The sequence below is a fragment of the Stenella coeruleoalba genome, assembly GCF_951394435.1.
Source record: "Stenella coeruleoalba genome assembly, chromosome: 9".
Taxonomy (NCBI): domain Eukaryota; kingdom Metazoa; phylum Chordata; class Mammalia; order Artiodactyla; family Delphinidae; genus Stenella; species Stenella coeruleoalba.
In genome coordinates this window covers 11,420,905-11,444,738 of record NC_137155.1, presented here as the reverse complement: position 1 = coordinate 11,444,738, position 23,834 = coordinate 11,420,905, and the positions used below count along the sequence as shown (strand labels likewise).

General features: G+C 46.5%; 1 protein-coding gene across 1 annotated transcript; it reads right to left on the bottom strand.

Moving 5' to 3' along the window:
* Positions 1–2,785: 2,785 nt before the first annotated feature.
* Positions 2,786–14,673, bottom strand: INHBA (inhibin subunit beta A). Its single transcript, XM_079931896.1, has 2 exons — positions 13,965–14,673; positions 2,786–4,842 (listed from the first exon to the last, which is right to left on the bottom strand). The coding sequence occupies exons 1-2, from the start codon at positions 14,350–14,352 to the stop codon at positions 3,953–3,955; spliced, it is 1,278 nt and encodes a 425-aa protein (XP_079788022.1). The 5' UTR covers positions 14,353–14,673; the 3' UTR covers positions 2,786–3,952.
* Between the last annotated feature and the right edge of the window lie 9,161 nt (positions 14,674–23,834).

The following is a 23,834-nucleotide window of genomic DNA, read 5'->3' as shown; positions in this document are numbered from 1 at the left end:
GAGACATGTGGTTTGCTTCTGCTCTTGAAGACGTGAACAGCTTCTAAGCATTCATTTTTCTCTGACCCATACAACAGCTTCTCAGTGATAAAGGGTTTAATTTAAACACACACAGTGTCCACCCCCAAGACTTCCGCCCACTTCTACAAGTTCCATTTATTGTGTAGGTTTTCAGGGTGACTAAGTTTTCTCTACCTTGAAAAGGGAAGTCGCCAAAAGGCCCACAGGAAATCATTTTATCAAGTGAACATGATAATTTGAATCTAAGCTTAATACCTTCTCTGATTTTTAGAGTCATCTTGATGTCCAATCCCACGAGGGTGACCAAAACTTCACTTGCTCTATCTAAGAGGAGAAGGCAGGTACTCTCCTTAAAATCAGAGTGTGGAATCAATCTTAAATAAGTATGAAATTGGTTGACCTTCAGGGACAAGAAAATCCCAACTCAGTGTGCCAGAATTCACCTTACTTTTTGGAAAAGAAAAGAAAAGAAAATGTTAATCCAATCTACAACATATTTATCATTCTTAAAAAAATATTTGAAAAAAAAATATTTGGTAATAAAGGCTTTTCAGAGCTTTGAAGATTGGTGTGGGTAGATTTTTAAAAGCCTAGAGATGGCCCTACAGAAACAGTAGAGAGATGCAAATATCAGAGGAAGCCACACTTGTTTTAGGAAAACAGACAAGGAAGACCCAATCTGGTAGAATTTAAAAGCTTTTTCTTTTGACCTCATGCTATTCCATGAAAAGTGTGGCTGTTCGCAGAGCTGCATAACTTCCAAGATTATTAAAGATAGTAGCAATTTATCATTTTATTTCAAGGCCGTATACACTTAATAAAATGTTTTGGTTAAAGTTCAAAGATGTGTAATTTAATGTAAATGAAATCTTCCCATTAAAATATTGTCGTATGGAATATCATTTAGCTCTGCTTCTAATTACTGTGGCCACTCATCAAACCCCATCGTACATTCAATACGTCCAGGACTTAAAGGCTTTAGTAGATGGCATACGTATTTGAGATGAATGGAAGCCACAAAGGGGGATCAGCTGTTTTTTTAACCTCTTTTTGCTTTGGCCATTGCCTGGGCCAGCTCTGTTATCACACAGTGAACTACGACTGGGTTTCCCAGGCTATTTACAGGTTTCCATTAGTTCCAGTGCCAAAAAAAGAGGCAGTTCAAAAAGCCCTCCAACCTCTAGACTTTAGTAAATACAGCCAGGTAACGACATTAAATCTGCCTCCATGCAGCCTAGTGTGATAGACTGATCTGGTCTATTTCTCAAGAAGAGCTAAACCACCTTGAGTAATATTTGGTTTCTCACTGCTATTTTATTTTCCTACTATTAATATTTTTTAAAAATCTATGAACTGACATAGGGCTGAAAGCTTCAATATTTTGCAAAATGCTAATAATGTAATTTTCTGAATTAGACTTTGTTTTTCCAATTTTTGCAAACTTCAAACAAGTCAGTACAAATAAGGTTCTGTATTTTAAAAAGCACATAAATGAACAACTTCTGATCTAGGCAAGCTAAATACTGTAGAATAAATTAGTAACAATTTAGCTTTAAGCATGTACTTTGATATTTATAAAACACAGTGGTTTTTGTTTTTTGGGTTTTTTCCTTCTTGCATCCGAATCAACGCATACCCATCTATACATCAAGAGTTTGGGCTGTAAATTAAAATCTTCACAATTTTTACTACTGCCCCCCCCCATCCCTGCTCTCCATTCTTTTCCTTACTCCTACTGTCTTAAACACTTTCCCCCAAATTATTTATCATTTTACTAGTGACAACATGATTATTGAGCCCAGCTGTGCAGGTAGTATTTCTCACAACCAGGCCTTAATCATAAAAAAAAATTAAAAAAAACCCCAAACACAGCCACCCCTTTTATCCTGGCCTAAAGGTTAATTTCTGTCCGAAAAGCTTCTGATTTAAGATTGATTCCAACAGATAATACATATGTTATCCAAAAATAATCAGCCTAGATTGAACATGAGTTTCCTGTTTTGTTTTCCCAGCAGGGAGTAAATAACTTGTAGAATGGGGGTGAAGGACAAGAGAGAGGAGGGAACTGGATCCCTGTACATTGAAAGAGGGTCTTGTTGAATATTCGCTGGAATTCCGAGGCTTTTTCCCATCCAAATTTCTGAAATGTGCCCGCCTAGTTCAGAGTAAAAGCAAAAACGATAGCCTATCCTTCTTAAAAATACTGTGTTTTGCACACAAACATTCATTGCTTTAAGAACATTAAAAAATGACAGCCTGAAGTGCTTAAAATGTGTATGGACACGATGCGCCACATGTGTACATACACACAGACATGCATGTGCCCGAGCACTGTATATATACACATACAAGCATGGAGCGTCCCATGAATCTGATTGAACTTGATAGCCAACAGTGTACAACTACTGTACATCCAGTATGAAATGTCCTGCTTCATGGATGTAAAAGGAGTCAAAAAACCAAACTTCTCAGGTCTTTCAAGCCTGAACACAATCCACCTTACTCAACCTTGGATCCCAACCCCTGACTCATCGACGGTGAATGATACCAACCACAGACAGACTGTTTAAAGGCTCACACAAATGTCTTTGGTGTATGTGTCTATTTTTTAAGGTACAAAATAATAATAATAATTAGAATTATAATAATAAAAATAGCTATTTTGTGTGCTGTAGCAGTTCTTTTATAGCTCACATTAAGTGCAGCTCAGAACCCGCCCCGCCCCACCCAAAGAAAATACTTGTTAAATAAGGATTAGACAGGTCGAACACCATTGTAGTGCAAATAGTAAACGATTAAAAAAAAAACACAACATTTACAAAATATAGAAATGTTTGGATCCAACAGATGGACAAACATATTCCTTTCAAGTATCTCTCCTTGAAGAAAATAAAAATTAATCAGGTTACTTCCAATACAAAAAAGTCTCTCTTTTTTGTTCTCTCTCAGGTAAACAGTTTCAAACCTATTAGGTTGCATAGTTCTAAGATCATAAGCACCTTAACGAAATGTAACTTGGTTTTCTTTTCTCCTTGATCTTTCATGCTTCCCATTCTTGTTCTCAATGTTTTTCTCATGTTGGTTTTTGTTTTGTTGTGGAAGTGGTGCAGAAAAAGGTGTGACCACCTGCACACTAGTGTTCTTTTACCAGAATGTGTGTGTGTGCGTGTGGTGTGGAAATGCCTCTGTGTGTGTGGTGTCTGTATGGTGTGTGTGTCTGTGTCCGTGTGTGGGGTGTGTGTGCATGTCTTTGTGCAGCGTGTGTGTGTGCTGTGTGATGTATGTGTCCGTGTGTGTGTCCGTGTGTGTGTCCGTGTGTGTGGTGGGCTGTGTGCATGTCTTTGTGCAGCGTGTGTGTGTGCTGTATGTGTCTGTGTGTTGGTCCGTGTGTGTGGTGGGCTGTGTGCGTTTGTGTGTGGTTGTGTCTTTGTGTGTGTGCATGGGCTGATATACACAGAGAGAGGGTCACACAGACATACCTTACGACCTGGGTTACTGGGTGGGAAAGTGCCTATAACTGGCCCTTTCAAACTCATGGCTTTCTAGATGCTACTTGGGTTGTGTCAGCCCACATTACTGCAGACCGGACAAGTTGACTTCGAGGCTCATACCGAAAGGGAACCGAAAAGGAGAGGACAATATTCCCATTTGAGCAACTGCTGTCACCCCTTGAATGCTGGAGGGAGAAGTGAAGGGCACCCCATTTTCCCTCTCCCCCCAAATTCCCACCTCCTTCACTGTTTCATCTCTGAGCCCTGGCTAAGGAATTTCCCCACATCTTCCTTCATCTGCTTCAGGTTTTGTTTTTAGTTTATTTTTTAAAAAATTTCTATTCTTCTGGTTGTTTCAGTCGGAAACCTTAAACATGTCTTCATGTCACCACTGTCTTCTCTGGACCGTCTTGCTCCCATTCCCCCCTGGGCTGAGTGCTCTATGAGCACCCACACTCCTCCACAATCATGTTCTGGATGTCCTTTTTGATGATGTTCTGCCCATCATCATAGTACAACATGGACATGGGTCTCAGCTTGGTGGGCACACAGCACGACTTGAGGTTGGCAAAGGGGCTGTGACCCCGCATGCGGTAGTGGTTGATGACCGTCGAGTGAAAGGACAGGGATGAGCCCGACGTTCCTGCTATGTGGCTGGGGCACTCACCCTCGCAGTAGTTGGCGTGATAGCCAGAGGGAGCGATGATCCAGTCATTCCAGCCAATGTCCTTGAAACTAACAAAGAACTGTTTCTTACAGCAGATGTTGACCTTGCCGTCACACTCCAAGCCCCGCCGCCGGCGCCGGTGAGGGTGGTCTTCAGACTGGCGGGCCTGCAGCATGAGGAAAGGTCTGTGCGACTGTTCCTTCTCCTCGTCCCCTCCCGCCCCTCCTTCTCCGTCCCTTTTCTTCCCTTCCCCCTCCTCTTCTCTCTTCTTCTTCTTGCCCAGCAGCACCAGGCTGGCGCCGGTCTCGTGGCATTGATCACAGGCAATCCGAATGTCCAGGGAGCTCTTGCCCTGGTCCAGCAACCGCTGGATGCAGCTGGAGACGGGGAAGATGTGCCAGGTGCTCTTCCGAGCATCCACCACCTTCTCTGATATCAACACTTCATTCCTCTCCCCCATTAAGCCCACTTCCTCGGCCTCCTCCCCTGCGTCCCAGCCGCCCTGCGGGTGCTTCTGCTGTTGAAAAAGATGGATGGTGACTTTGGTCCGGGTCCTGTTGGCCTTGGGGACTTTCAGGAAGAGCCAGATTTCTGCACGCTCCACCACGGACAGGTCACTGCCTTCTTTGGAAATCTCAAAGTGCAGCGTCTTCCTGGCTGTGCCTGAGGACGAAACAGCCCAAGAGAGAGCAGGGATACTGTTAGTTCTGGGGTTCACGGCCACTCCCTAATTTCAGGCAAGCATGGGGGCCTCTGTTACAGACCCTCTCCAACCGGGCTCCTGAAATGAAGGCCCACAGATCTTAAGGACGGTTTTGACATTTTTAAATGGTTGAAGAAAACTAGGATGCTGTGACATGTGAAAATTATATGAAATTTAAATTTCAGTGCCCATAAAGTTTTACTGGCCCACAGCTAGGCTCATTTCTTTATAGGTTGTCTACAGCTGCTTTTGCACTAGAACTTGGATTTGAGGAGCCATGACAGACAGCGTCCGTCTGGCCCACGAAGCTTAAGTGATTTACTCTCTGGCCCTTTCCAGAGAAAGTTTGTCAACACTTGCTCTAGAAAGAAAAGAGTCTGGATCTGAGTGTGTCTGGGACACTGGGTCTGTTAACTAACTAACTTAACCTCTGTTTCATCTTTTATAAAATGGGAATGACATAGTGACATTTGACCCATTATCCCATAGGTTTGGAAGGACCCAATGGGATAACATAGATGAAGACACACTATAAACTCTAGCAAGCTGTGGAAATACTATTTTCCCCAACACAAATATGCACACACACCCCGCTGTGTAAGTCTGCATGGCGTGTACCCACAGAGCTAGCCTACTCTTCCTCCTTGGCCACAACCCAGCCTTTTCTTTTATGTGCAAGCAGCCAGGCCGGCATGGAGTCAGGGCCCCTCTCCCATCATTTCTCCATTAAACAGGTAAAGGGATCTTTCCCACAGGCGTATCTGTTTGCATCACTTGTTCCTTCCAATCCTTTACTGAGTTCTTTTTGCCCTCAGTATAAAACAGAAACTGCACAGAACTCTGGGCTCTGCCTGAGCTACTCCCGCCTTCCAGTTCACTGTCTCCCACTGCCCCAACCTCATGGTACAGCCACGCAGCAAGAGCATCTCATACAATCTCACACCTCCAGGCAGTGACACTTGCTGTTCTTTCTGCCGAGAAGACTCCTGCCCCCAAAACGCCATCCTTAGTGGCTGCCCCTTAATAAGGTTTCAGTTTTCAGACGGGATGACCCTCTTCCTAAGCCACCTCTGCCATCTCCACCCGCACCCTCCTGCCCGTCTAGCTTAGGACGCCCCAGGTCTGAGGTCCTGTCTGTGTCATTCACTGTCATAGCCCAGAATTTAGCAGAAAGTAGGCAATTACTTGCTTCCTCATTAACACATGGAGGCGCCCTTAGCATTGAGTTAGATGAAGGGATCCATCTCCTACCCCCGACATCCCCCAGACCACTGCCGGCATGTACCTGCTTCCCACTCTTCCGAGTCCAAATCTGACAACCATCTGAAAGGTCATCATAGAACTCACAACTCCCTGGGGAGTGGGGTGGGGTGGGAGGCTCCCTGCCTGGATTTCTATAGCTAACGGAAATCCAGCCATACTTATCACTCGCAGCCCTGAGATGTTTACAGTACTATAAATCTTAGGCCCGGTTTCAAGTTCTCTGCGGCGGAAAGCAGGCTCTTCTCTGCATGGCGAGCTGTAGATGCTGTTCTTAATTTAACACACTCTGCACAGTGTGATTGTGCTAGTGGTAAATTCACGGAGGCCGGGGCCGAGAACGTTTGCCTAGGAAAGGTGCTCCTCCTGCATCTCTGTATAAACTTGGGAGGAACACTGGCCCTGATGGCGGTGGTGGTGAGGGGCAGACCTCGCATCTCTGGCGGGAGTTGAAATGAATCATGAAGTTAGGTTTATGATTAGATCACCAGAGCGGGGAGCAGTCAGAGGAGGAAACTGTCTTTTTTTAGGAAGCATGATGACTTTTTTTTCCAAAATGGGAATCCAGTACTCCCCTTTGCTTAAAAACGGCGGGGTGGTGGGGGGTTGGGGGGAGGGGGATGGTCGTTATTGTTTGTCTTCTAAGAGAGCAAAAGAGGAGAGTCCAGGAGACCGAGCTTCATCATTTCAATCTAAAAAGAGGGTCGGCTGTAGACTTAACGTGGTAGGGTCCTGCCGAGACCGGAGGAAAAAGATGCCGGAAGCTGCCCTAGGCTCTGCGAACCGGCCCGGAGGAGAGTGTGGTCCCCTCCAGCTCCTGCACATCCGCCCTGCTCCACGGAGGGTGTTAACAAGCTCCCCGCTGTTCTCCCTTCTGCTTCCGCCCCCGGCCGGCTTCTGAAACCCTAAACCGCACAGGGTGCCACTCCAAAGACAAAGAGGTAGTAGCTGCAAAATTAGAGAAGCCAGAGGCCACGAGGTTCTGTTTTGTTTTTCTAGGAAAGAGTGTGAAACGGGAGAGTCTGTCCGTCCCCAGGCTGGGAGAGCCCTCTGGGTTTGACGTAACTCATTCCCACAGGCTCTGCTCTGCTGTAACCCATGTTTGCCAGCGGGGCGCTGAGGGTGAAGGGAGATGGTCCCCGGGTAAAGAGAGGGTCCAGGCGGCAGGGTGGACCCACCCACACTGGACTTTCCTGGAATAAAATCCAGAGAAGTCTACACATGCTGGGAGGAGGTGGTGAGATGCTCAGTGGCCGACCTGTACAAGCGACAGCGCGTGCAAATTGCCTTTGGAGGGTCAGCGAGGCCGAGGCCCCTTGCTTCCAGGAACAGCCTACAGGGCGGCCCCTCATTTCACAAGAGCTGGTTTCTAATGCAAGATATGCCTCCGCCCCTTCTTCGCAGGCAGCCTTACTTGGAAGCAAATGATTTAGTGTTCCTGAGAGAGGATTGTACAAAGAGAGTACTCATTAGAGGGGGCTCAATCTGTCAGGTGCTGTTATATTGGGATCAGAGAGTCATCATAAAATGACTTTCATCCTGGTCCTGGCTGGTAATTAACTGCATGGCATCGCCTGCGTACTGGGAAGAGGCACCGTGCTGAAATATGCATGGGTTTAATGATCTGAGCAGAGAGACTCGGTTCCCTGTACTTGCCTCCACTGCCTGCGTACGGATCTCTCCCCCATATTTCTGACATTTGGATTTTCCCCCTACTAATTGACATGCCTGTCGCCTCCTTCTCCTGGTGTCCATTTCTGGAACTGCTATTTGTATATTGCATGAGGTTTTATCAGGGAAAAAAATAAAACTGAGATCCAATTTCACGAAAATGCTGTTGCCATAATGCTCAGGAGAACGGGGGGAAGAGAGAGATGCAAGGCTTCCTAATGTCTACCTTAATGCAGGTACATTTTCAAAGTTCTATTGTATTCTGACTTATTAAGCAGTGCATATTTTTTTTCTTTTACATCTAGCTTTCATTGCAGAAGGGGGTTGGGAGAATGAGACAGCTAGACGCTGGATGGAATTCATATATACCAGGGCTGTAGGTCTCCGAAAGATATTACAACCCTCAAATTTCTTAGGCATGAAAAATATAAGTAGTCACTTGATTATATTTGCTTTATCTGTGTTTTACCTGAGACAGATGGCTATACTGCAGTGATGTTTTCAGGCTGCTCCAAGCCTCAAATCTCTACGCACAGCAACTCGAAAAATGGAAGGAGGTTGCCTAAGGCTGAGGTGTTTAGGATCAATTGCTAGTCAGTTTCAGGTTGGACTTAAATATCTCCTGCTATAAAATCTCAGAATGGAAGTCTTCCCATAGTGCTTTGTGGTACAGCATCAGTGTATACAGGTGTGCACTGGGTTCCTACACTGTTACCTACCTATCTAGGTATCGCTGGAGGCTTTGCTAACCTTTCATTACCTGCTCTCTGATAATATTCTTTTCATCCTCTGTGCTATTTTTTCTCTCCCGAGCTTGTGAGCAAGGCTTGTATCACAGCCTGCTCCGCCTGAGTAATTCACTAAGAAAGTCCCACGCAAACGCATGTGGGTGATAATATTTCATCACTTAAACCTCTCTTGAGCTCGGTGGACACATACCCAAGGGAGAGAAAAAAAGGGCCTAAAAATGGGTAGGAGGGATGACTACTGCACCTCATAGGGAACACCTCAGAAATGTTGCCGGACGGGAGGAAAGACTTTGGAAGGCTGGAAGGGAAAACACCTGAAAGCACGTTTTCCTTTGCTTTTGTGCTTTCAGAATTTTTCAAGTGTTTTTAAGAACTCACTCACTGAACCGGCATGCCAAGGGTTAAGCGGCCAAGCTCCTGGCTGTTCCCCTCCACCCACATCAGGATACAAAATGCTGCACATCCTTCCCACAGCCCCCCTCCAGCATCTCAGGTTCACGGGCGCCTGAACAACTCCAGTGAAACAAGCAATAGTAACAAGCAGTGTTTCATTTTTGATATGGTTTTTTCCTCACCGGGGTCCTGCTCAAAGTATGCTGCCCTTCTCCATGTGGGTAATGATTCAATCCCTAATGTTAATGTAAAGAACCTTGTTGTTTATGGAGAAGTTAAAGTCACCATGGCGGGTGGAGGGAAGCCTCGGCGTAAAACGCGGCTATGACTTTAATTTTCCGTCCTTCACCAAGGTTTCCCTGTGCCTAGACGTGGTATAGTCATTGGTGGGAGAATACAGAGCTAGCATGTGTGTTCCCTGAAGCACTAATTTTGCATTTGGACTGTTTCCAGGGGTTTCTGCAAAAAGCAGCCAGTGAGGCCTTAAAGGTTATGCCTCCTTTAACCTACAGGAGAGGGTCTTGCCTGTAGCAGAACTACAAGTTTGGTTATAAATTAGCTTTTGATTTTTTTTAGCCTGAATATCTTTTCTTAGGATGTGCTATTGAATTGTAAGTGCTCAGCCACATTCCTGCATCTTTCATTTAAAGGGCGATGCAAAAGTTTAAATATTTAGAGAGAAAGGGATTTTAGTTTCCTAAAAGAAGTAGAAAAAATGCTGAAGGTTCAACCCACAGTCTTTCAGAGACTTCTTTCAAAGTTCCTGAGAACTCTTACACTATGGATTTTGGAGCTAGGAATCAGTTGGGTAGGAAGCATTCTGAACTACAGCTAAGAGATCGTGCCTGAGTATATTTTAGCAGAAGAGGGGGCAAGACGAATACGTGTTTTCAGGAAGAGTCCTGGGAAGGTACGATTCCTGGCTCACCAAATATGAAAACTGCATTTCTACCCTGACGCTCTACCCACACCCCGACTCCAAGGCACCTCCTCCACCGGCCCAAACCACTAACACATCTCTTTTCCCATCTTTTCCCAACCATTTCTCTCTAACACTCCCGGTTCGGAAACAAACACATACTCCAAAGTCATAAGCTCTGTTCCCACAAGGTGTTAAATAAATAGACTTTCTCCTCCCTGTTCGAAGTCACTTGTCATTTGTCGCTGTTGAAAGCCGTTGATAAGACAGGACAACTAGGCAACCACATCAGGGGAGATGGAAGAGGTTTTTTTGTAAAAGCCCAGGCGGCCGTATTAGGGAGAGATGTGTGAGCAAAGCAGTATTGCTGATGATTCATGGTCACATTTCTCCCCGCTCTGCTTTGTTTGCTTCTGAAATTTATCATTCCTCTGTCTTCCATAGAGCTCCGGAATGTTCACTTGTATCACTAGAATTCCCATTTCCTTTCCTTCTGTCTCATTTAAAATGTTACAGGTAGTAGTCATGTCCCTCCCAACCCATAAAATCCTAACTTTTCCTGCAGAATGATAAGCAGGAGGGGGTAGCTGATAATCACCAAGATTAGGGCGATTCAGGCTAGGGCTTCCAGTAGGTGAAATTGTGTTTCCCTAAAAGATTAACTGGTTAAGGAGCAAAAGTCTTTGGAATGCGCCCTCTTGTGGCCGATCATTTCCCATTATTCCGCGAAGAAAGCGTGTAACCCCTAAAGACACCCTCCAGTGAGGGCGAACTCCCAGGCAAGTTCAGAAGACTGGCGTGGGGTGATGGGAGTCAACTCCACCTTGAGACGGCTTTCTTGGGGTGGAGGAAAATAGTCCTCCCAGCAAGCTGCCTTCGACCCCTGTTGGGGAACATTTGTGTACATTTCTAACTCAAAGCTTCTGTACCTAGTATCTTCCAAGGGAGGAGGTTTATGTGTTGCTTTCAAACCCACATGGCTGGGCTATGTAAGCATTTTCTATTTCGTGGTGCTTGATTGGTCTTTCTTCGCCTATCCATTCTTCAACAAGTGCTATCAATTGCTAACTTCATTACCAGAATCAGAGTATAAATTTGGCCTCATAGGAGGACTCAAGGATACAAGGGTGGAGGGCTCAAGGGTGCTTTTGACCAGCGATTGTCACAAATGAAAAAAAAAAAGAGAGAAATTAGGATAGAGCAGTCAAGAAGACCAGTGGTTTTGACTTCGATGACAATTATGGTGAGAGTTGGCTTGGCCCTACCCATCTCTTCCTCCTTTCCTTTAAGGCGTTAAAGTAAACAACAGAGGATTATTCTGTTGCCAACCTTGCAAAGAATACAGTCACCTCAGTGAGCAGTCTGGGGTGACAGACTTGAAAATCATTTTTGTTTGTGGGAATACACGTCAGAGAGCCTGAGGGCAAGGCTTCGCTGCTTAGTCAATAACGACTCATATCAGCTTTACCAAGATGGGGTGCTTTCCACCTAAGCACAAGGGGACAGACTCAGTTCAACAAGTCCCTGGCCCTCGAGTTTTTGGAGTTCCTCAACTGCGGTGGCCATGTCTTGGCCTTATTCAACCATTCTGATGGGCAGAGGCCACAATTAAACAGGAATCCCCAAATGAGGAAACTTGAGCCTGAAGGTTGCATCTAGGGGTGAACATCTGTGACATGCATGCAGGTGACAGATGACTTACTGACTGGATTCTATGCTGTACAGAACAGTTTCTAAAGAAAAGAAAAATGAATGCCCTTTGCTACCCCCTCCCCCAGGACCTTGACGTTTGACGTCGTTTGAGCATTGCTAAGGTTGAATTGTTCCAAAAGTAACACGACATTTTCGTATATTCACTACAATCAACCTGAAGGTAAATCTCTTTCCTGGGTCAGCAAAAGAATAGCAAAATACTCACATGGTACTTACTCTATTTGGAGAGTAGATTGTCCACAGAGCAGTCGTTTTTGTGAAATCATACAAAATCGACTTAAAGTTGAGGCGTGAAACTTCTCAAACGAGAACAAGCAAGCGCGTCATAAACCTTTTCTAAGAATCCAGCGGCTCGCCCAAAGTCAACTCGTAAACTCAACCAGGAGGACTTTTGCATTACAGACCTTAAGCTTTAGTCAACATGTGAGTCAAATGGATCCACCTTTTCAAAAAGTAGCTCAATTTCTTTCAAACTGAACACCTACCGGAAAAGATCTTTTTAAAAATGACGAGATTTCATATAACTGAGAAAAAGATTGGCACTGAGACGAGGGCCATAAGTAAGAAAGAAGGTAAAAAGTCAAATTCTTTTACTGCAAAATCTCTCAATGCCAAGAGAGTGATTTGCTACACAAGTCAGAGAAGCCAGAAAGTGGGCATATTGCTAGCATCAGGCGTAGAGTTAAAAGTGGCCAAAGGCAGAGGTCTACCTAGTCATATGATGTGGGAAAAGCCAATTGAGGAAGAGCTGCAATTAAGGCCATTCTGTGTGGCAACTGGTATATAGAAACATATATAGGGTCCCTCTGTGGCAGAAGAAGCAGTCCCTAGACCACTGGAATCCCCATTCCCAGCTCAGGACCCCAGGAATGGTTGAGAAAAACTGGGTGGCAACTCAAAAACTCCAACCTGCCTTTTTTCACTCAATAAGCTTCACAAGATAAAGTCAAAAGTATCATGTCCTTTGCAGCTGCATCCAAAAAAAAAAAAAAAAAAGCTTTAAGCGAAGGAAGTCAGACGTTCTTGAAAAGAAAGAAGCTTCTGGTGAGACAGCTAAGCTGCCTGCAGGACACCAGGGCTTTTCCTACGGGAAGCCAGCAAGCCTGCAAGATATCTCCCCCAGAAGGATGCCCAGGTCTCTGATGGTTTTCTTGGAAATATAACATCTGAGTCAACAGGTTTTCAGGACTGGAAATTCTGAGTGTTGCCTTAATTGTTTATACTACTGCGGCAAACTTTTAAACAGCAATGCTGGGAGTCCCGGCACATACTTTACTGGCCATATGCTCCACCAAACAAAACAATGGCATTCCTTTCAAATGGATTTGGCAAGGAAGACAGTTCTTTAGCCTGGCATTACCATGAAAGTAACATGAAATTAACACATCTGTGTGACTGGGCTGCATGCAGGGGCTGGTAGGCTGGCAAAAGGATCTGGGTCACCTAACTGTAAAAATAACCTGGCCCCCAGGGTCTCCAGCCTGCCCTTTTGACAGGTAATTTTTTTCTTCAGCAACAGGTTAGCTCGGTCCTGAGCCAACGATGAGAATCTATGTATTAAAGTTCTTCCTCTTAAGGATTGAGGGAGCGCTCAGCGTAGTATCTGAGAGCACTTTGTCAAGGTTGCATTCCTTGGCCGAGAGCTCTTAGTAACTTTACAGAGAACAAAACTCTTTTTTTCTTTTTTTTTTTGGTTCAGAGAGCAAAAGTCAGTGCTCCGAAAGGGACTGCTGGTTCAATGTCATCTGTTCCCTAACCCCCCCAGCCCCCAAAGTTGCTTTTCGCTGCCTAGAATGTGATGCTGTGCTCTTACAGGCAGAATTTCTAAAGGTCAAAATGACTGTCACTAATATGCCCTGCTTCTCGGATGTGGCCCCTGATTGGATTTTTTTTTAAAGAAAAGGGGTTGTTTTTAAGACAATGACTTCATCTGTGCCATGCCGCCCCGATCCCGCGCTCGCCGCCCCTCCCCTCCCCCCAGTAAAAACTTGGGATGGGGTCCGGAAGCCTCCAGGCTCCCCCGACACCCCCTCCCCGCGGCCAGCACCCGAAAATGCCCCGGCTTTCCTCCGGGCTGCTCTGATCTGGTTTCCCCGGCAGGCCGAGGGAGCCTCTCTCAGAGCGGCTTCCTGCTGCAGATCCGGCCGAGAGCTTCCTCCCGGGCGACGGGCTGAGATACGCAAGTGTGACCTAGCCACCTCCTGCCGGGGCTCAGCCCAGGAGCCCGGCTCTGTGCGGTCCTCTCCCCCTCCCATGCCGTCCCCCAATAACTCCTGACCTTGCCCGGCAGGGTACCCCTGGAGGGCAAGAAGTTCCTCCCAGGACTGTCAGAGCAACGTGACCCCCCCCGCCCCATCCCCCCAGGGCCAGCACCCACCTGACTCCGCGAACGTGATGATCTCCGAGGTCTGCTCCATAAGTTCATTCATTTCTGCCCTTCTGCCGATGTCATCCTCTATCTCCACGTACCCGTTCTCCCCGACTTTGCCCACATGAAGCTTTCTGATCGCGTTCAGAAGCGCCGCCTTGGGTACCGGCTGGGTGACATCGGGTCTCTTCTTCAAGTGCAGCATGTTTAAAATGTGCTTCTTGACGGCCTCCACCATCTCCGGCTGAGAGTTGGGTACGTCCTTTGGGAGGGTGGCCAGCGCACAGGACGGGCAGTCGGGGGTTGCACTGTGCCCCTCGGATCCCGGGGTGGGGGAACTCCTCACTATAATCCAGCAACTCGCCAACAAAAATCCTCGTAGCCAAAGCAAGGGCATCCTGGCAGCAAAAGTTGTTGTGATTGCCCTTTTTAAAGGCTCTGCTTTTCCTCCCCCCCACTCACGCACAGGTTTTTTTTTTTTTTTTTTTTTTTTTCCTTTTTGGGTTTTTTTTTTTTCTTTCTCCTCTTCAGTCAATTCTCTGGAACAAGAACAAAAAGTTTTCTGTGAAGTTTTGTTTGCAGGTTCCCTCTCTGAATGCAGTCAGTGCTGTAGGTTTGTAGCTGTCAGGGAGGAGAGTTCTGACTGTCTCCCAGTAAAAGAGAAGGAGGGAGGGAGGGAGGGAGGGATGGAGGGAGGGAGGGAGAGACAGGGTTGGGGGGGGAGACAGACAGAGACAGAGAATGGATGGGAGGGAAAGAGAGACTGGGAAAGAGGAGAGAGGGGGAGAGAAGAGAGAGGGAGAGAAGGGGGAGAGGGAGAGGGAGAGAGGGAGGGAGGGAGGGAGGGAAGGAGGGAAAGAGAGAGAGAGAGGGAGAGAGAGAGAGGGAGAGGGAGAGAGAGGGAGTGATTGGCCCTAAGTGAGTGAGTGAATGAGAGAGGGAGGGAGTTTGTCTGTGAGTAAAGGCTGTGCTTAGGAAGGGGAGGGACAGCCCTTTCTGACAGGCTGCCTGCCTTCTACTCACTGCTCCCTCACACACACCTCTCTTCAAATATCACCGATCTCCTCTGGAGTTCTACTTTCCCTTCTGCAAGAAATTCTCCTGATTTGCTGCTCTTGCTGTTGCTTCTTTCCCCCTTTCTTTCTCTGCCCAGAGTCCCCTGGCTTCACCTTCTTCCTCTTTTGCAGGGGAAAGCAAAGCCCCAATCAATGGCCTGTCTCCATCGACAGGGAGGACCACACGGAAACAGCCTGCCCCCAGCACCCCTCCATCCTGCCCGGCCACAGCCTGGAAGGTGGGGCTCGGAAGGAGGGGTCACTGGGGGCAGCCTGATCGTGCTGACCAGAGGGAATCCCTGCAGACCCTCCTTTTCCCCCATTCATTCATATTTCAACGTTCAGGGCCATCAACACCGGCAGGCTATCAGAGGGGAGCGCAATAGAACTTTTGTTTGGGGTCATATAATACACTCTACTTTTCCCAACTGCAAAATGCAGCCGGGCATTGAAAGATCCACAGGCAGGCAGGCAGCATGGTACACGCTCTTGTCATGTGAAGCTCTGTCCCCTCTCTTTAGCCGCCGCCCCTCCTGCCCGGCACACACACACTCCCGGATGACAGCTCACCACCGCTGGCCCTGACTTCACAGACAAAATGCAAAATTCCGTTGGCCTTTCCCACATTATTTTATACAAGTAGTGCACTCCTGTGACTTGAATAACTGGTCCTAGGGGGAAAGAATCTCTAAAATATATTGGCAAATTATTTTCTCTGTCATGTGGTAGTTTGTTCAGCCTGCCCCCTACCCCCATCCCGGACCAGTCTGTTCACGGACTGGCCTCTCGATGGCTTCTTTTTCTCTCAAAGGAACAGCACAGATGAAATCATCATGGATTTCAGTGTTCACGGAAAAAGAAAAATGTGAATTTTTAAACAATGCCTCTCTGAGTTTTTTAAATTCTCTTCCCCCCTGCCCCCCCTCTTTTTTCATTTTCTGTCTTATTGCTTTTATCTTGCAGAAGTATCTTTAAGAGGTCCATCTGTTAAAGCTTCCCTTCCCTCTCGGTTTTTTTTTTTTTTCCCCACACATAAGCCCTCTCAGTTTCTGTAGATACAGTCAGCTTAGATCTGACACCTAGTGTGTTCACAGCATTAGAGTCAGGCAATGCACTTTGGGTGGGAAAAGTTAATAAACAGCATTACTTGCAAGCATAAGAGCTGAGGGTAAGGGGAGGAGGGCGAGGCCAGTGTGATACTAAGTTACAATTACAGTTTGCACAGGTAACAATGCTTTTCTGAATTGGATACCCTGCCCACCTTTGCTGAAGCATCTGCCTGCGAGACTTTCTCTGTTACCATCAATTACACTCTGCTATTATTGTTAAGATTTTGTTGACCTTCCCTAAAGAGTCTAATTTTTTTTTAATTGGGGGATGGTGAAAGAATGGGGAAGGAGGGGGAGCATTTGTGTTAATCGTCGCTTAATAAAATACCCTGGAAATAGAAGACTTATAATCTACCTACTTGGCGTCACATATGCAATACCCAAAGCATTTTGTAGCCCAGTTAAGTTTTACAAGAGAGGCTGAACTAGAACTCAAAGTTTCACGACTACCAACAACTTGAGAGTCCCAATAGCTGCATTTAGATAAGAGCAACTCATCCTTTGAACTCTCTCTGTATGTGAGTTTGTGTGTGTTCCCTGAATTGACTGTTTGTGAATGTCACTTAAAAATCAGCTTTCTCTTTGGCACAGGTCCTTGTAGAGAGGTGCTGAACTGGGTTGTAGAAACGCATAATCTATTTGCATGCTCTACTATTAAAAGCTCTACTAACTTGCTTGAATACGTAAAAAGGTACAGATCACAATCTGCATGGAAGGGCCAGTAAGTTGTAAATTCCTGCTCACCATTCTGACTATGAACGTGGAAAGAGCTCAGAAGTAAGAGTGAAAAAGCATTACCTTTCCGGTCCTCTCACCAGCAGACTCTCGTCTCATGTGGTAAGAGCTGTCCAAGTTCCTCTTCATGCTATTGGCACTGAGCAGTTTTATACTGTACTACTTACTTGTACAGTCACACACGGGTACCAGTCAACCAGAAGAGGGCTGGGGCTTTGTTTGGGATTGGTTAGAAGCAACATGACATCAGCAGATGACTGGTTTTTCCAGTGTGAGACATATTTCATAACTCATTATCTAATGGAAAGCCTTTCTTGGCTGCTGTGACACTACTGGGTGATCACTGAGGCAGTGAGAAACCTCTGACTGACTGGACTCCCTTTTAGAAAAATCCCGGAATCCAACAGCTCTAGCTCACTGAGGTTCCAACTTTCAACTTTTCTTTGACCAAACATGCACACACTTCTCATTATATTCAGGCTTAGTTTTATATCTTCACATAAAACATCTGTTACTTCATGAAGTTGCCTCTATTTACAAAGTATTTTATTGTTCCTAACAGGGAAGAAAAATTCACAGTGCTTTTCAGAGAGATTCTGAGTTTACTTTTTAAAATAACATAGTTCAGGAAGGGGGGAAAACATAGGAAAATATGTATACCTCTATGGGATGATCTCCCCTCCCCTGACTTACACTATTATTTTCCATCTTGAATAACTTAATTTAAAAAAATAAGATATTGTATTGAGAAAAAGAAAAGGAAAATATGTATACTTACAGGCTGATAATCTCCCCTCTGCTGACTTACACTATTATTTTCCATCTTGAAATTGAATGCCTGCTTTATAAATCATTTATCACCAAGAACTTTGGAAATAGTCATTCTCTGCTAGCGAACTTTAAGTGTATCCTTCCCAGTCTTTAGAATCCCAGTCTAACTAGCAAAAAAAAAAAAAAAAAAAGAAAAAGAAAAAGAAAAAACTACATCATTCTTCTTTACCAGAACGTCAAGTCCTATGATTTCTAAATTGTTACAAATATAACATGAGATTAATGAAAAGAAGTGAACGTTTCTTGAAACGGGAGTTAAGTTGGTCAGGGTGTTTAGGGGGAGGGAGAAGGCAGTGTTAGCAAGCCAGGGAAATAACACAGGAGAAAGGACTCCTCAGACAAGAACGCTGGGGAAGGGTTGTTTGAAGGAGTATAGCTGAAGCCTAAGCTGGGCACTCATGACAAGTTGAATAAAATGTGCAAAATTGGGAGCTAATGAAAGCCATATGACCAGATATGCTGTTTTGTATGCAGGATTTAACATGCATAAAATAAACTTTTCACTGTGCCCACAAGCAAAATATAGAGGCTCTGGCCTCCTGATGTGTAGTTTAAGCAGGTTCCTTTAGGACACCAGAAGTCTGTCTCAGGGGGTCTGTCCTGGCTAAACACAGAGAAAGTGTGGGTGCTGAGATGTGTATTGGGGTGGGGGGAGTGTTCTGAGAATTGCATATGCAGAAATGAACTAGGAAATAAAATCTTTAGGTTGTACAGGAACAGAGGGAATCTGAGAAGGAAAGATAGAAACTGGATCAGTGTTGGTTAACTCCAAAGCTGCCCATCAGTTTCAAACTGGACGGAGCCAGCCCTCTCTAAGAAAGGAACTTCCCCAGCCTTTTCGCATGAGCAGTCCAGGACAGCAGTGTCCGGCCGGGCATCTAAACGCACCCCTCCCCCCACCATGAACGTTGGTGTCCTGGAAATGCCACCATGTTTATGAGTTTGGGGGCACAAACCAACCCGGATGAGACCCTGATTCCACTGCTTACTAACCAGATAACATCGGGCCTCAGTGTCTTCATCTATAAAGTGGGATCCACAATACTCCACTGCAGGGTCAAGCACGGTGCTCAGCAAATACTAGGTGATACGATTTCAGAGATGCCCCGGTGCCTCCCTCTGAACATCTGTGTCACAGGAATCTGCGGCACCCCGACCAGAGGAGACACCCTCTCTCGGGTGACTCAGATCGCGTTGGCCACGGATGCCACCGAAGGGCCCACCTGCCTAGGTCAGCCCACCAGCTGTGATGTCATTCTCCACCTGAATCCCCAGCCTCAGAGCTGAGCCACGCTGGAAATGCCTCCTCACTCAGTGGAAATGAGGTGGGAGTGGGAGGGGAAGTTGGCAGGTTAAAATAACTTCTGTCGACTATTCTGGATGGCGGAATGATCTTTTCCGTCCCGGACTCCAGGGCCCAGGGGCGGGGAGCTGGTTCGCCCAGCTCCTGATACGCATCTCCCGTTCCTTCCTCGGCTTGGTTTCTCTTTCACTTCCTGCCCCCCTCCCCCCGCGGCTCCCCGACCCCGGCCCTGCGGTCCCGCTGCTCGGCCTGCTACCGTACCTTGAGCAACACCTGCTGGCAGCTCCCGGGGATCACGCCGGATCGCGGCCGCTGCTCGGGCCCGGCTCGCGGGGCCGGAGTCCGGGCCAAGCAGTGCGCAAGCGGCCGCCTCTATTTTTACCCCGAGCACCAGCAAGGGCAACTTCTTTTAAGAGCAGCTCTTGATTTTTTCCCCCCTTTTGGCAGCTAGAGAATTCAGAGAGGGAGGGGGGAAAAAATCACTGATCAGTGAGGGCGGCTGGGAATCTCTGAACCCAGCCATCAGGGCTCAGGGTTGAAAGCACGGCCAATGTCAGGGACCGGGACCGGGACCTGCGGGCTGGCTCCGGGGCGGACCGACGCGCGCGGGGAGCGCTCCTGCCCCGCCGGCTCTGTCCCCTTTCCGATCGCGGAGCCGGGTCCTCCCTGCCAGTGCGCGAGCGCGGTGGCCCGCTGCCACCGCGCTTTTCACCTAGTGCAGGCGGCCTGATTTACTGGCGACTTCACAAAGCTCCCCGACTCCTCGCTGGAGCCTTTTGCAGGGCTCTGTTCTCGCCGGGAGGAGCGGCCCCTGGAGAACCCGGTAGAGCAGCTTGCTTCGAGGAGCCGGGAGGGAAACTGTGGTACCTTATTTTACTGTAATTGCAAAAGGCGCGATGTGCCAGAGATGTATATTTAGAAGTTGTATGTTTCTACTTTTATGTAAATGGAGCAATTAGGGCCTGTCTTGCTGCTGCGAAACTCCAGGGCTTGTGCCTTGCTGGGAAAGCTGGTGTTTTCAATCACAATTAGTGAGCTGGTCAAAAACCAAAGTTCCTTTAAGGATAAGGGCTCAGTGGTGTAAGCGGGGGAGAGACCAGCGTCCCGGTACCATCCTGGGGCCCGCGGTGACACACACCTTGGGGCACGGCTAACCTATAGTGGCGTTTACCCGTGGCAACAGCTGTCCCCGTACAAAGTTGGCATAGATCAAGGAGCGAGAATGTTCATTTTTTCTTCTCAAGCAAACCGTCTGTCCTTCGGCTTCCATCCATGCTATTAATTGGTCTCTTTACTCACTACTCCTGGAACAAGGAGACAAGCCTAGAAAAGGGGCCCATTTTTCACGGCTCCGTGGTTTTAGCTTTGCTGTTATTCTGTTTCAAAAAAAATAAATAAATAAAACACCAGGAGGCGTGAACGCCCCAAGCAGGTGACTGGGAAGTTGTCATCTGATTCAATTGAAATGGCACGAGGCTGCGGGGTTCAGAGCACTGACTAGGCTGCTGACGACTCAGGGTGTTTTAGTTCCTTCCTGTGAAAAATCTGTTCCCCCAAAAGCATGATTTCTGGTTCATCCCGTCTGGGAAACGGAACATAAAACGTGACTAGAGGGAGAAATCAAAAGGACTCGAGGTGTTCTCAGCAGCTGACGTGTTATTCTGGGCTCAAGGCAGGAAAACCTTGCCCCAATGGGGAGTGGACTCCCTCGAGAGGCAGCTCGGGATCCAGAAAACGTGGGCGGGATCCAGAGTGATATTTGCTGCAGCGAGATTTCTGGAGTCTCATCAAATGGTTTGGGTTGAATGCAAGATTGGCAACCCCTGCCTGTTTCCTGGACAGCTGGAGTCTGCCCATTGCCTGGGATCTAGGTTAGGTAGAGAGATTTGGGACAATGAAGGATGAGCATTTCACATTCCAAACTGAGTTAGGAAGCTGTTTGCTTTTATGTCAAATCAATGAATGAATACAGCTAAACAGAGAGAGAGAGGGAAACATTAAAATTCCTCCAAGGGATGGACTGAGAGATTGAGATGAGCAGATGCAGACTATTATATATAGGATGGATAAACAACAAGGTCCTACTGTATAGCACAGGGAACCATATACTTCAATATCCTACGATAAACTATAATGGAAAGAATACGAAAAAAGAATGTATATATACGTGTAACTGAATCACTGTGCTGTACGGCAGAAACTGTCAATCAACTATACCTCAGCAAAATAAAATTTTAAAAAACCCTCCAAAATTCATTAGAAGACAACAGGGTCAGAAATAGTTAATCCAGAACTCTTATTCCTAAGCCTCCCACTTCTCTGAGAACCACCAGAATATCCCACAAGGCTTTGTGCTATGCGCAACTGCTCTGTTTTAAGCGTATTTGGAAGTGCCTTATCTGAACCAAGGGAACCCAGAGGCTAGAACTAAAATGACTAAGGAAAGAAAAGCAAACCCAAAACCGAAACCAAAACCAGGGCTTCCCTGGTGGCGCAGTGGTTGAGAGTCCGCCTGCTGACGTAGGGGTTCGTGCCCCAGTCCGGGAAGATCCCACATGCCGCGGAGCGGCTGGGCCTGTGAGCCATGGCCGCTGAGCCTGCACGTGCGGAGCCTGTGCTCTGCAACGGGAGAGGCCACAACAGTGAGAGGCCCACGTACCGCAAAAAAAAAAAAAAACCAAAACCAAAAAAACCCAGTAAACAAACTGCTATCTCTCCATCTACAGCAGTGGTTCTCAACTGGGATGATTTTACTCCCCAGGAGACATCTGGCCATGTCTGAAGACATTTTTGCTTGGCCTAACTGTGAAGGGAGGTGCTACTGGCCTCTACTGGGTAGGAGCCAGGGATGCTGCTAAACGTCCTAACAAGGCACAAGACAGCCCTCACAAGAGAGAAATTACCGGCCCCAAGTGTTAATTGCTTTTGCAGTTGAGACACCCTTGTTTAGAGTTATCATTTAAAAGTTTCAAAGTTTCACCCACTTTCCTTCCCATCCATGACCCAAGGGGCCTTAGCAACCAGGCAAGAGACTAATAATTCAAGGGATTCTGCTTCCTCATGTGTCTGGTGCTTCCTGATGAATGGAGGCCCACACCACACAGCAGATACTGACACAGTGACGGTACCTCTCGGGCGTCCTCACCAACTTCCCAGTGTGGCCTCCATGTTTTCCCTGATGGCTTTGTGTTCTAGTCAGAAGCAGAATCTTGGTGACCAGCAACAAAATGAGATGAGCTGGCCCCCACCCAAGTCGTTAGGAGGCGACAGATCATGGAAAACAAAAAGTGAATGAGGAATGAGTTATTCATTTGAGCAATTCGGTATCAGAGAGATCCACGCACTAGTGAATTCCCTGAAGTTAAATTCACGAAAGCGAGATTACCGTGCCTTGCCCCCAGAGCAAACAAATATGATGTGGCTGGTTTTATTTGTTTAATACCTCAGGAGAATGACACACAATCAGTATCCACAGAGAGAAAAAAGAATGCTTTGCTAAATCTTAATGCATGTTCCAAGCAAGACTATATTCTCCAGACTTCCTTAGGAAGGCCACAGGCCTTCAGGGGTTACTCTCTTGTGAGAGTTGGGGGAAGTGTTGTGAAGGATCCCACATCAAGGAAAATCATCATCATCATCAACAAATGTTGGTGAAACCCACAAAAGGGGATTTGCCTGGATCTAACCAGCTTAGATGTGAAATGCTGTTGTCCGTACGATGAGGCCAACTTCCCAGGCTTATCGTTTAGTCCCTGAGTGACCTGCATCATCTAGAGAGGAGAGGGTCCGTCAGAGACTGTGCTGAGATGAACAAAGCACGAGGGGAATGTCTTAGACACTTGGAAGCCATCTCATCAACTCCAACACCTGAATCACTGTCTCCTCAGGTAAATGGTTATTTTAGAACCAAAGGCCAAATGCTTCAGAAAAGCCCGCATTTCTTCCCAAGAAGTAACCATTTAGTACTTGTGAAAAACTCAATCTAGAGAGAGAAACCTCTAGAGAAAAATAGATATTGAAAAAGAGGAGAAAAAAAACGAAACCCAACACTAATGCAAATGGAATAAACATGCCCTCAAAGGCCTTCCTGACCAACATATATTTCCAAATTGTTTATCAAAACTCAGTTCTAATCCAATCAGGAAACATCTGATTGATCATCCTATTGCCCCAGAAGACTACGAAAAGTACTTACAAGAGAACGGATAACAGATTGTCCTAATCGTGTTTCTCACCTGGATGCCCTTGGGTTAAAAGTTCCATGTTGCTGACTTGAGGACATATAGGCTTAGCCTATAGATGCCATCGGACTGTTGAAAGCAGAAATCTTGATCCTAATCCAGTGTCGTCTCTCCACAAAGATGCCCCACAACTTGCTCCCAAGTGGTAGCTTTGGAGGGAAGACACAGAAAAGGCTGGGGGCAGTCCTGTGTGTATTTCTTTTTATCAGTGAATTGCTGCCTCCCTCGTGTGCTAATAGAAAGAGTCCAAAGGTTCTGCCCCTCTATCAGAGCACCTCCAAGGCCCATCCAGGCCTGCAGGATGGGAGTGCCCTTGTTCTGGGCACGGTGTTCTTTCATAGACACTGGCAGTGTGCTCTGGCAGTGCCTTGGCTTGGTTAGTAAATATTTACAGGTGCCCCACTCTAATTTTAGGAAGGTCAAGTTTGCAAAGGTGCCTTGGCAGGCAGGACTTCTGTTAGTCTTTATCAGCTTGGAAAAGCAAACTATAATTAAGCACAGTGTTTGGAGAGTTTCACTGAAATCTCTGGAGTCTACAACTAGCCTTAAACTTTCAAAAATTAACTTACGGCCACTGTCCCTTTTTTTTTTTTTGATATTCATCG

Excerpts from the sequence above, each read along its gene's own strand:
- INHBA (XM_079931896.1), bottom strand. The coding sequence starts at position 14,352 with ATGCCCTTGCTTTGGCTACGAGGATTTTTGTTGGCGAGTTGCTGGATT. Across the intron at positions 4,843-13,964 it reads CATCACGTTCGCGGAGTCAG|GCACAGCCAGGAAGACGCTG; the intron begins GTGGGTGCTGGC and ends TTTCGTCCTCAG.